The sequence below is a fragment of the Babylonia areolata genome, chromosome 9 (assembly GCF_041734735.1).
Source record: "Babylonia areolata isolate BAREFJ2019XMU chromosome 9, ASM4173473v1, whole genome shotgun sequence".
Lineage (NCBI taxonomy): Eukaryota > Metazoa > Mollusca > Gastropoda > Neogastropoda > Buccinidae > Babylonia > Babylonia areolata.
The window spans coordinates 49,538,611-49,553,136 of record NC_134884.1 but is presented as its reverse complement, the minus strand read 5'-3'; the positions used below and the strand labels follow the sequence as shown (position 1 = coordinate 49,553,136).

At 47.0% G+C, this 14,526-nt stretch overlaps 1 protein-coding gene across 1 annotated transcript in view; it reads right to left on the bottom strand.

The window, feature by feature from the left end:
* LOC143285664 (kinesin-like protein KIF15) overlaps positions 1-14,526 on the bottom strand; it is a 185,469-nt gene that overhangs the window by 129,240 nt on the left and 41,703 nt on the right. Inside the window, exon 11 of the mRNA XM_076593060.1 lies at positions 7,386-7,444. Coding sequence (XP_076449175.1) covers positions 7,386-7,444 — 59 coding nt within the window. The remainder of the gene's footprint in view (positions 1-7,385; positions 7,445-14,526) is intronic.

Here is a 14,526-nt window from a genome sequence, read left to right as displayed (position 1 = left end):
ATACTTCAATGCAAAGCCAGGTTGACAGCACTGACTGCACTCAATACTTCAATGCAAAGCCAGGTTGACAGCACTGACTGCACTAAATACTTCAATGCAAAGCCAGGTTGACAGCACTGACTGCACTCAATACTTCAATGCAAAGCCAGGTTGACAGCACTGACTGCACTCAATACTTCAGGGCAAAGCCAGGTTGACAGCACTGACTGCACTCATACTTCAATGCAAAGCCAGGTTGACAGCACTGACTGCACTCAATACTTCAATGCAAAGCCAAGTTGACAGCACTGACTGCACTCATACTTCAATGCAAAGCCAAGTTGACAGCACTGACTGCACTCAATACTTAATGCAAAGCCAGGTTGACAGCACTGACTGCACTCAATACTTAATGCAAAGCCAGGTTATCCTCATCCTTTACCCACCATTTGCCATGACTGGAATTTGAACCTGGGACCCTCCAACTGAAAGTCCAACACTTTAACCACTCACAGTCTATGAGGGTCTGGATACAAACTGTGGTCTCAACCTTTCTCAAGTTGTAATTGGAAAATCAAACTGAGCATCCAATCAATTGGATGAGATGATTAACTCAGATTCCATGTACAGCACACACTTGGCACACTGTAAAACAACCCATGGCAACATAAGCGTTGTCCTCTAGCAAAGTTCAGAAGAAAAAATCCACTCTGAAAGGTACACAATTTTTCTACACAAGCACCCAAGACCTGAGTTGGGTTATGCTGCTGGATAGGCATCAGCCTTGCACATGTGATGTAGCGTATCTGGGTTTGCCTGAACGCAGTGATGACTCCTTGAGAAAGTTAAATTGAACAAACACCTCTCTGTCAGCCACTGATCACAGCATCTGACCACCAGCACCCACAGAACAGACTGCACCACCAGCACCCACAGAACAGACTGCACCACCAGCACCCACAGAACAGACTGCACCACCAGCACCCACAGACCAGACTGCACCATCAACACTCACATGCACCACCAACACCCACAGAACAGACTGCACCACCAGCACCCACAGAACAGACTGCACCACCAGCACCCACAGAACAGACTGCACCATCAACACCCACATGCACCACCAGCACCCACAGACCAGACTGCACCACCAGCACCCACAGAACAGACTGCACCATCAACACCCACATAACAAACTGCACCATCAACACCCACATAACAGACTGCACCATCAACACCCACAGAACAGACTGCACCATCAACACCCACATAACAGACTGCACCACCAGCACCCACAGACCAGACTGCACCACCAGCACCCACAGAACAGACTGCACCACCAAAACCCACATGCACCACCAACACCCACAGACCAGACTGCACCACCAACACCCACAGAACAGACTGCACCACCAGCACCCACAGACCAGACTGCACCACCAGCACCCACAGAACAGACTGCACCACCAGCACCCACAGAACAGACTGCACCACCAACACCCACAGAACAGACTGCACCATCAACATCCACAGAACAGACTGCACCATCAACATCCACATGCACCACCAACACCCACAGAACAGACTGCACCACCAACACCCACAGAACAGACTGCACCACCAGCACCCACATGCACCACCAGCACCCACATGCACCACCAACACCCACAGAACAGACTGCACCACCAAAACCCACATGCACCACCAACACCCACAGAACAGACTGCACCACCAACACCCACATGCACCACCAACACCCATAGAACAGACTGCACCACAAACACCCACAGAACAGACTGCACCACAAGCACCCACAGAACAGAAACTGCACAACATCTGACCACCAACACCCACAGAACAAACTGCATCACCGACACCCACAGAACAGACTGCACCACCAACACCCACAGAACTGACTGCACCACCAACACCCACAGAACAGACTGCACCACCAACACCCACAGAACAGACTGCACCACCAGCACCCACAGACTCCACAGAACAAACTGCACCACCAGCACCCACAGAACAAACTGCACCACCAGCACCCACAGAACAGACTGCACCACCAGCACCCACAGAACAGACTGCGCCACCAACACCCACAGAACAAACTGCACCACCAGCACCCACAGAACAGACTGCACCACCAGCACCCACAGAACAGACTGCACCACCAGCACCCACAGAACAAACTGCACCACCAACACCCACAGAACAGACTGCACCACCAGCACCCACAGAACAAACTGCACCACCAACACCCACAGAACAGACTGCGCCACCAGCATCCACAGAAAAGAAACTGCACCACCAACACCCACAGAACAGAAACTGCACCACCAACACCCACAGAACAAACTGCACAACATCTCACCACCAACACCCACAGAACAGACTGCGCCACCAACACCCACAGAACAGACTGCACCACCAGCACCACAGAACAGACTGCACCACCAGCACCCACAGAACAGACTGCACCACCAGCACCCACAGAACAAACTGCACCACCAACACCCACAGAACAGACTGCACCACCAGCACCCACAGAACAAACTGCACCACCAACACCCACAGAACAGACTGCGCCACCAGCATCCACAGAAAAGAAACTGCACCACCAACACCCACAGAACAGAAACTGCACCACCAACACCCACAGAACAAACTGCACAACATCTCACCACCAACACCCACAGACCAGACTGCACCACCAACACCCACAGAACAGACTGCACAGCACACCACCAACACCCACAGAACAGACTGCACAGCACACCACCAACACCCACAGAACAGAATCTACACAGTATCTGACCACCTCGGGTGCTTACCCTTGCGGATGACGGCCTGGTCTTCAAAACTTCGAAAAATGCTCAGGAAAGAACTGAAGCCGTCCAGAAACAACTAAACAATATTGCTCAATGGTGCAAAGACACAGGATCTTCCATCAATCCAGCGAAAGCCCAAACGTTGCTGTGCACCCTCAACAACAAAACCGCGAGCAAATCACCACCTTCTGTGTCATTCGATGGGATTCAAATTGAGAAAACTGAATGCCTACGCTACCTAGGAATACACTTCGACAGGATGCTGACCTTCAGAAAACATACGGAAAACACTGTTCTCAAATGCAAAAAGGGCCTTTCAGTCTTAAAAGCAATGGCAACCAAAGGAATTGAACAACGCCACCTCTTCCTGCTATACCAATCACTCGTCCTCAGTGTGATCGACTACGGACTTGGGCTAACAACACCGTCTCAAAGCAACCTCCTAAAATTAGAAAGAGTCCAAAATGAAGCTATGAGGCTGATCCTTGGAACAACAAAAGACACGCCCACAGAAACCATGCGATACCTGCTTGACCTTCCTTCAGTGCAGGCCAGAAACAAGTTAGAACAGGTCAAGACCTACTTCAAAGCATTAGAAAACCCTCAAAACCCACTGCATGACGCAGTCAAAGAACCAAAAGGCAGCCGTCTAGGACGAGGAAGATCATGGATGGGGCAAGCAGAAGACACAATCCAGCTAGTATGCCGACTTCAAGACCTGAAAGAAACAAAAGAATGGGAGAAAAACCCCGAAAACCTCAACCATCTATTCAACACAGTCATTTCACCCACTCTAGGAAGACATTGTCGGGAATGGCCAGAGGGCAAAACTGATGCGGAAGTGAAGCTGCTTATAGAAGAAAACAGTAAAGAAGAGGACATCATCATATACACAGATGGCTCAGTCACCAAAGACCAGTCTGGCTGGGGATTCACTGCGAAACAAAATGGAAAAACAATTTGGGAAGAGAATGCTGCCTACAAAGTCACAACCTCCAGCCTAACGATGGAAGTTGAAGCTGTGACACATGCCCTCCAGTGGCTATCGTCCTTCCATACGCCCGGAAACCAACATGCCATGATTCTAACCCACTCAATGAACCTCATACAGAAAATTGAAAACGGAATGGGAAGCCCAGAGTGGCATAACGCAATGCGCAACTTTCAGATTAAAAAACTCACATGGTCATACTGCCCGGGACATGCAGGTGTTAAGGGAAATGAGCGAGCTGACAGACTTGCTGGTAACGCAACACCGACGAGCGGCCTACATCTAGGAAAATCGGAAATCCTCAGAAAAGTCAAAGAATACCAAAAAGAACAGGTACAAGGCCATCACACCATCGATCGCCTCAAAGAAATAGAAGCAGAGAGAGGGAGCGGCCGCAAATCTAACATGAAAGGTAGAGCACGATGCTTGGCAAATCAAACAAATATCGGCATCATTTCCAAACCAACATTGCGCAAATTTCTTCAAAACGGAACAGAGTCTCTGTGGGCCTTTCCAAATACAATAGACCGAGCAACACACTAGACGCCACGTTCTTGGCATCAGAGATCTTTTCCCATCCCTCTTGCGGCCAGTCAGTGGCGGCTGTGTGTGTTTGTGTGTATGTGTGGGTCTGTGCTTTTGAGTGCGTTTGTGAATGCGCGAGAGTGAAATTGTACACAAGTGTCAGGAGAGATATGTGTGTGTGTGTGTGTGTGTGTGTGAGGGGAGGTGGGAGTGCGGGGGGAGGTGGGGTAGAGGATGAGGTACAGGATATATACACACGTTCCAATATCCTGTTGCTCCCACAGTGTAGGCATGCATACACTCACATACCTCATCCTCTACCCCACCTCCCCCCGCACTCCCACCTCCCCTCACACACACACACACACACACACACACACACGTACACATATCTCTCCTGACACTTGTGTACAATTTCACTCTCGCGCATTCACAAACGCACTCAAAAGCACAGATATATATATATATATATATATCTTTGTATGTACGTGTGTGGGGTTGGGGGTGGGAGATATGGGCGTATGTGTGTGTGCTTGTACAAGTAAGTGTTCATCTCTGTGAGTGTGTGTTTGTGTGTGTGTGTGTGTGCCGTGGAAGCTGCGATACGTAGACTAGAAATGAGTGTGTGGAGGAGGGGGTAGAGGAGGTGCAAGGTAATGTGTGTGTGTGTGTGTGTGTGTTGGAGCTCATGTACGTTTATATGTATTTGACTGTGCTTTCATATGTGCTTGTACAAGTAAGTGTTCATCTCTGTGAGTGTGTGTTTGTGTGTGTGTGTGTGTGTGTGTGTGCCGTGGAAGCTGCGATACTTAGACTAGAAATGAGTGTGTGGAGGAGGGGGGTAGAGGAGGTGCACGGTCATGCGTGTGTGTGTGTGTGTTGGAGCTCATGTACGTTTATATGTATTTGACTGTGCTTTCATATATGTGAAACTGCATGTCTGGTGCATTTCTGTTATGCATGTGTGGGTGTATGTGTGAATGTGTGTCTTCATATTTTACATTTATTTGCTTATTTATCACCATTGTTGTCTTATTTATTTATGTTTTATTATTATCATTTTATTAGTATTACTAATATTATTACTACTACCTTTTTCTATATTATAATTATTATTTATTTATTTATTTATTTATTTATGCAAGCTTATCTATTATTTATTCCCCCGTTGTTTTTTTTGTTTGGTTTTTTTTTGTTTTTTTTTGTGTGTGTTTTTTTTTTTGTTTTTTTTTTTTTTTCAAAGCCTGACTAAGCGCGTTGGGTTACGCTGCTGGTCAGGCATCTGCTTGGCAGATGTGGTGTAGCGTATATGGTTTTGTCCGAACGCAGTGACGCCTCCTTGAGCTACTGAAACTGAAACTGACCACCAACACCCACAGAACAGACTGCACAGCACACCACCAACACCCACAGAACAGAATCTACACAGTATCTGACCACCAACACCCACAGAACAGACTGCACAGCACACCACCAACACCCACAGAACAGAATCTACACAGTATCTGACCACCAACACCCACAGAACAGAATCTACACAGTATCTGACCACCAACACCCACAGCACAGAAACTGCACAGCACACCACCAACACCCACAGCACAGAATCTACACAGTATCTGACCACCAACACCCACAGCACAGAATCTACACAGTATCTGACCACCAACACCCACAGCACAGAATCTACACAGTATCTGACCACCAACACCCACAGAACAGAATCTACACAGTATCTGACCACCAACACCCACAGAACAGAATCTACACAGTATCTGACCACCAACACCCACAGCACAGAAACTGCACAGCACACCACCAACACCCACAGAACAAACTGCACCACCAGCACCCACAGAACAGACTGCACCACCAGCACCCACAGAACAAACTGCACCACCAACACCCACAGAACAGACTGCGCCACCAGCATCCACAGAAAAGAAACTGCACCACCAACACCCACAGAACAGAAACTGCACCACCAACACCCACAGAACAGAAACTGCACAACATCTGACCACCAACACCCACAGAACAGACTGCACAGCACACCACCAACATCCACAGAACAGAATCTACACAGTATCTGACCACCAACACCCACAGAACAGACTGCACAGCACACCACCAACACCCACAGAACAGAATCTACACAGTATCTGACCACCAACACCCACAGAACAGAATCTACACAGTATCTGACCACCAACACCCACAGCACAGAATCTACACAGTATCTGACCACCAACACCCACAGCACAGAATCTACACAGTATCTGACCACTAACACCCACAGCACAGAAACTGCACAGCACACCACCAACACCCACAGAACAGAATCTACACAGTATCTGACCACCAACACCCACAGCACAGAATCTACACAGTATCTGACCACCAACACCCACAGAACAGAAACAGCACAGCACACCACCAACACCCACAGCACAGAATCTACACAGTATCTGACCACCAACACCTACAGCACAGAATCTACACAGTATCTGACCACCAACACCAACAGAACAGAATCTACACAGTATCTGACCACCAACACCTACAGCACAGAAACTGCACAGCACACCACCAACACCCACAGAACAAACTGCACAGCACACCACCAACACCCACAGAACAGAATCTACACAGTATTTGACCACCAACACCCACAGCACAGAAACTGCACAGCACACCACCAACACCCACAGAACAGAATCTACACAGTATCTGACCACCAATACCCACAGAACAGAATCTACACAGTATCTGACCACCAACACCCACAGAACAGAAACTGCACAGTATCTGACCACCAACACCCACAGAACAGAATCTACACAGTATCTGATCACCAACACCCACAGAACAGAATCTACACAGTATCTGACCACCAACACCCACAGAACAGAAACTGCACAGTACACCACCAACACCCACAGAACAGAATCTACACAGTATCTGACCACCAACACCCACAGAACAGAAACTGCACAGCAAAGTCGACCTCTAAAGGATAGGAGGAGGAAAATCAGAGAGCAGAAAGCAACACCTACTTGGCGTCAGGGTGCACACAGGCCACGATGCTGGTTCTGGCATTGCCTCCCAGTGAGTCCTGCACAGCAACTTCACACTGTGTCATCAATGTCACAATGTGCAATCACATCAACTTCACACTGTGTCATCAATGTCACAATGTGCAATCACATCAACATTACACTGTGTCATCACATGAACCTCACACTGTGCCATCACACCAACACGAAACTGTGTCATCATATCACACTGTGTCAACACATCAACATCACATTATGTCATCATATCACACTGTGTCATCACATCACACTGTGTTAGTCACCACACCATATTGTGTCAGTTATTAACATCACACTGTGTCATCACATCAAATCACACTGTCACTGTCATTACATCAACCTCACACTGTGTCATCACATCAAATCACACTGTGTCATCACATCAAATCACACTGTCAATGTGTCATTACATCAACCTCACACTGTGTTATCACACCAACATCACACTGTGTCATCACATCAAATCACACTGTCAATGTGTCATTACATCAACCTCACACTGTGTTATCACACCAACATCACACTGTGTCATCACATCAAATCACACTGTCAATGTGTCATTACATCAACCTCACACTGTGTTATCACACCAACATCACACTGTGTCATCACATCAAATCACACTGTCAATGTGTCATTACATCAACCTCACACTGTGTTATCACACCAACATCACACTGTGTCATCACATCAAATCACACTGTCAATGTGTCATTACATCAACCTCACACTGTGTTATCACACCAACATCACACTGTGTCATCACATCAAATCACACTGTCAATGTGTCATTACATCAATCTCACACTGTGTTATCACACCAACATCACACTGTGTCATCACATCAAATCACACTGTCAATGTGTCATTACATCAATCTCACACTGTGTTATCACACCAACATCACACTGTGTCATCACATCAAATCACACTGTCAATGTGTCATTACATCAACCTCACACTGTGTTATCACACCAACATCACACTGTGTCATCATATCAAATCACACTGTCAATGTGTCATCACATCAATCTCACACTGTGTTATCACGCTAACATCACACTGTGTCATCACATCAAATCACACTGTCAATGTGTCATTACATCAATCTCACACTGTGTTATCACGCTTACATCACACTGTGTCATCACATCAAATCACACTGTGTCATCACATCAAATCACACTGTCAATGTGTCATCACATCAACCTCACACTGTGTTATCACACCAACATCACACTGTGTCATCACATCAAATCACACTGTCAATGTGTCATCACATCAATCTCACACTGTGTTATCACGCTAACATCACACTGTGTCATCACATCAAATCACACTGTCAATGTGTCATTACATCAATCTCACACTGTGTTATCACGCTAACATCACACTGTGTCATCACATCAAATCACACTGTGTCATCACATCAAATCACACTGTCAATGTGTCATTACATGAACCTCACACTGTGTTATCACACCAACATCACACTGTGTCATCACATCAAATCACACTGTCAATGTGTCATCACATCAATCTCACACTGTGTTATCACGCTAACATCACACTGTGTCATCACATCAAATCACACTGTCAATGTGTCATTACATCAATCTCACACTGTGTTATCACACCAACATCACACTGTGTCATCACATCAAATCACACTGTCAATGTGTCATTACATCAATCTCACACTGTGTTATCACACCAACATCACACTGTGTCATCACATCAAATCACACTGTCACTGTCATTACATCAACCTCACACTGTGTCATCACATCAACATCACAATGTGTCAGTCATCACATCACAATGTGTCAACACATCAACATCACAATGTGTCATCACATCAACCTCACAGTGTGTCATCAACATCAGTGTGTCACCAACATCACACTGTCATCAAATCACACTGTGTCATCACATCAACATCACAATGTGTCAGTCATCACATCACACTGTGTCATCACATCAAATCACACTGTGTCATCACATATAAATACACCAAAGTGCCCTTGAGCACCTAGTCTAGTGTTGTGTTTCACAATGACAATTCATAAAAGAAAAAAACTGCATTCAAAATCATTCATTATGATTTGTACATAATTTAACCTTACTGTATGTCACTTTTTCTAGTGTATGCATTTAAGTGAAAATGTATTATGTTTTGATTTCTGTTTGTATTTTTTGGTATTTCTTCTTCTTCTTTTTATTTATTTATTTTTATTTACTCATTTATTTTTTAATATAATTATTTCTTACATTTGTTTTTCAAAGAAGAAACATGCTTTTGATGACTTCACTTAAACTCACATATGCCTTAATTTGCAAACTAAGTCGTATTTCATTTATTCATTTGTTTAGTCAGTTATTCATTTTTGTGCAGTTGAGCTCAATAACGTCTGTTGAATGCAACCATGTTAGAGACAGCGACTGTTCAAGAAAAGAAGGATGAGTGGCCATGTGAATGTAAGAACTGAACGAAAGCAGGCAAGCTTTTTTAATGGATTAACACTTTATATGAGGTGGCTGAGGAACGCAAATGGCATGAATGTAAAATGTATCTATATTATAATGAAAATGAGTAAAATGGTTATTAGAATAATGATGCAATACAATGAATAGTCTTACACTATCATCTCTCAGTTGCCAAGGCCTTGGTCAGTTTGCTAAAAGAAGAGATGTCCTTCAATATCTGAGAAAAAAATAATATTCTATATATTTTCTACAAGACACATTTTCCTCCTAAATCTGAGCATCAAATTAGAGTAGAATGGGGATGACTGTATATTTTCATCCAACAATAAAGAGATCTTGGGAGGGGTGGGGGGGGGGGGTAGCTATTTTACTTAACAACAATTCTGACTTTTAGAGAAATGCATCAAAGATAGCCAGGGAAATTACATAATTCTTATAATAAATACCATGGGTAAACAAATTGCTCTAGTTAATGTATATGGACCGAATAGAGACTACCCATCCTTTTTTAAAGACATCAGTCAAAAACTTGAAGATCTGTTAGTAACAAATTTCATAATAGCAGGAGACTGGAATCTTGTTATCAACCCGAATCTAGATTATCATAATTACAAACATATTAATAATGGTGGTGTGTCCATCGAGATCGATGATGACCATCGTTGTCATCCAGCTGGGGGATGGGGGGAGGGTGGTGGTGGGGTGGGGGGGAGGATGCTCATGAATCTATCTGTGAATGCGCAGATAGCTGAATAGTCCAATCTGCGCACGAAATGTTCGCTGACAGTTGGGGCAGACAAAGACAGGCATATCATTGTCAGGGAGCTTGTTTGCCCGTGACTTTCTGGCCTGCCTCTTCTGAACAGCTGCTGCAGTCCTGTTGGCCTCGCACAACTTGGCGCCTTTGTGCACAGCAGCGCGCCATTTGTCACGGTCCACTGCAGATTCCTCCCAGGAGTCAGGGTTGATATCAAACGCTTTAAGAGAGACTTTCAGAGTATCTCTGAAGCGCTTCTTCTGACCTCCGTGTGATCTCTTCCCTTGTTGCAGCTCGCCATAGAAGAGCCTTTTGGGCAGCCGATGGTCTGGCATGTGCGCCACGTGTCCAGCCCAGCGAAGCTGGGACTGCATCAGGATGGTGAAGATGCTGGGAAGGGTGGCTTTTGCGAGCACCTCTGTGTCTGGGGTCCTGTCTTGCCACTTGATGTTCAGTAGCTTCCTGAGGCATGTTGTGTGGAAGTGGTTCAGCTTCTTGGTATGTCGTTGGTACACTGTCCAAGTTTCGCAGGTGTACAGTAGTGTGGGGAGAACTACTGCTCTGTAGACCTTTAGCTTGGTCTCAAGACTAATGCCTCTTCTGTTCCAGACATTTGCACTGAGTCTGCCAAAAGTTGCGCTTGCTCTTGCAATCCTGACGTTCACTTCATCGTCGATGGTCGCATTTCGTGACAGTGTGCTGCCAAGGTATGTGAACCGCACTGAGTCTCTGACCGTTGACTGTGATGTTGGGCTCAACGTAGGGTTTCCCTGGGGCTGGCTGACGGAGAACTTCAGTTTTCCTCGTGCTGATGGTAAGGCCGAAGTTCCTGCTGGCAGTGGCAAACTTGTCGACGCTGAGTTGCATGTCAGCTTCAGATCCAGCGTTGAGGGCACAATCATCAGCAAACAAAAAGTCTCTGATGATGTCTGTCATGACCTTCGTTTTTGCTTGAAGCCTTCTGAGGTTAAACAACTTGCCATCTGTTCGGTACTTTAGGCCGATTCCAACATCGCCATCTCTGAAGGCATCAGTAAGCATTGCAGAGAACATGAGGCTGAACAGCGTTGGAGCCAGGACGCAGCCTTGCTTGACACCATTTGTGACAGCAAAAGGAGCAGATGTTTCGCCATTGTCCTGGACTCGAGCCTGCATGCCTTCATGGAATTGGCTGACCAAAGGAAATAAATTTCCGAGGGCATCCGTACTTGGCCATAATCTTCCACAGTCCCTCTCTACTCACGGTGTCGAAGGCCATAGTGAGGTCGACATAGGTGGAGAACAGATCAGCATTTTGCTCCTGACATTTCTCTTGCAGCTGCCTTGCAGCAAACACCATGTCGGTGGCTCTGCGCTCTTTCCGGAATCCACATTGGCTCTCAGGCAAATTACCTTGGTCAAGGTGTGCTGTGAGGCGGTTTAGTAGGATCCTGGCAAGTATCTTGCCTGCGATGGAGAGCAAGGAAATGCCCCGATGGTTATCACAGGCTTGCCGGTTCCCCTTTCGCTTGTACAAGTGAATGATAGATGCATCTTTGAAATCCTGGGGGATTGTCTCTTCTTTCCACATGAGTGAGTACAGCTGATGGAGCTTCTCAGTCAGCACAGTGCCTCCATCCTTGTAGACCTCTGCTGGTATGGAGTCTGAGCCAGGTGCTTTGCCACTGGATAGCAGACGGATTGTTTTCTGGGTCTCAAGAAGTGTTGGCGGATCGTCCAGTGCTTCGTTGATGGGGACTTGTGGGAGACGGTCTACGGCTTCATCATTTATGGAGGAAGGGCGATTTAAGACACTGTTGAAGTGCTCAGCCCAGCGTTCGAGAATTTTCTCCTTCTCGGTGATCAAGGTATTCCCATCTGCACTGAGGAGGGGGGATGATCCTGAGGATGTGGGGCCGTAGACTTCTTTTAAGGCATCATAGAACCTCTTCATATCGTGCCTGTCAGCATATCCCTGGATCTCATCAGCTTTGTCACTCAGCCACTTATCCTGCATCTGGCGTAACTTTTGCTGAACAGTCCTGCGGATGGCATCGTACGCATCCTTTTTTGATGTGGACTTTGGGTTGCTCAGGTAGGCTTGATGCAGACGGCGTTTCTCATCCAGAAGCTGCTTGATTTCATCACAGTTTTCATCAAACCAGTCTTTGTGCTTTCTGGTCATGGGTCCCAGGGTCTCTGAAGCTGTACTATAGATCAGCTCACGCAGGGTCCTCCAGTCAGACTCCACATTCTGGTTGTCCAGAGAGGCGGATTCCAGACGATCTTCCAGCAGCTCTACAAAGGACTGTTTGATGGTGATGTTATTCAGCTTAGCGATGTTGAGCCGTTTTGGAGCCTTCTGGCCTTGGGGGCGTCTCTTGGGCTGGATTCGAATATTCAGCTTCGAGACTACAAGTCGATGGTCTGTCCAACACTCGGCGCCGCACATGGTCTTTGTTACACGTACATCTTGCCTATCCCTTTTCCTGACGATGACGTAATCGATGAGATGCCAGTGCTTTGAGCGAGGGTGCATCCATGACATCCTGTTACGGGTAGGGAGGCAGAAAACTGTGTTGGTTATCAGCAGTTCGTGCTCTGCACAAGTCTGAAGCAAAAGCAATCCATTTGGGTTGCAGTGGCCCACACCGTGCTTTCCAATCACTCCATCCCAGGAGATGTAGTCAGAGCCAACTCTAGCATTGAAGTCCCCAAGAATGATGAGCTTGTCTGCTTTAGGGATAGCAGCAATGACAGAGTGAAGGTCCTCGTAGAACTTCGCCTTCACTTCATCCGGGTTGGTCATGGTTGGGGCGTAGGCACTGACAATGGTGAGGTGCTTCTGGCCAGATGCCAGTGGGAGTTTCATGGTCATAAGCCTATCGTTGACTCCCTTTGGGATTCCAGCTAGCTTGCTGACAAGTGCTGTTTTTACTGCAAAACCAACGCCAGCCTCACGTCGCTCTTCGCTTCCTCGTCCACTCCAGAAGAAGGTGTAACCAGATCCCCGTTCACAGAGCTCGCCTTCGCCTGCAAGCCGAGTCTCACTCAAGGCTGCGATGTCAATGTTGTATCTGGCGAGTTCGGATGCAATTAGTGCCGTTCTCCTTTGGGGTCTGTCCACGTTATCTCTGTCCAGGAGAGTCCTTATGTTCCAAGCACCAATGGTGAGAGGAACGATTCTTGTTTTTTTCTTTTCTTTCTTTTTGTTTCGACCGCTGATGTAGGGTCCCCGCCAGCCGCGGTATGCTGGCCAGGGTGATATGGAGCAGGCAATTTTTAGGGCACCCTTTCTAGCCCCTTCCTCATGCCAGGGAGGTGAGCAGTGCATTCCTAAAGAGGGTTGCTCAGACACTCAGACGGCCGCCGAGCTCCATCGCTGCTCCTGTCGACGAAGAACGACCCTATGGCCTGAGCCGCCTGCGTGCAGGTCTGCGGCTGCGACTGCCAGTGTACCCACACCTGTCGTTTCGTCGCTCGCCTGTCGCCACAGGACTTGGGGGTGATGAAATGATGAAGGATGAAAGGTCATTTTGGATGACTGATGACTTGCGCGATGAGTTTGTTTAAAGTGAAGAGGAGTTGCGCAACGTCGACCTCACTCTCTCGTCCGGGTCCACCAATTTCCAGTGGCAAGACTAAGTCGAGACAACTGGAGGATGAGCACGGATGCAGTGGATGACCAAGATATCCTTTTGGTGTCTCATCTTGCTCTCTGCACTCCACAGTGCGTTGCTGTAACCGCCTTCCTCTCCGTTGAACCGATAGGTTTCTTCCGCAGATTCTGCCGGATCGAGACTTCGCATGCGTGGGTAGACACACCCCGGGGGCCAACTGCGTGTGGCATGCACACAGCACGGTGGAGCTAGATGGCCG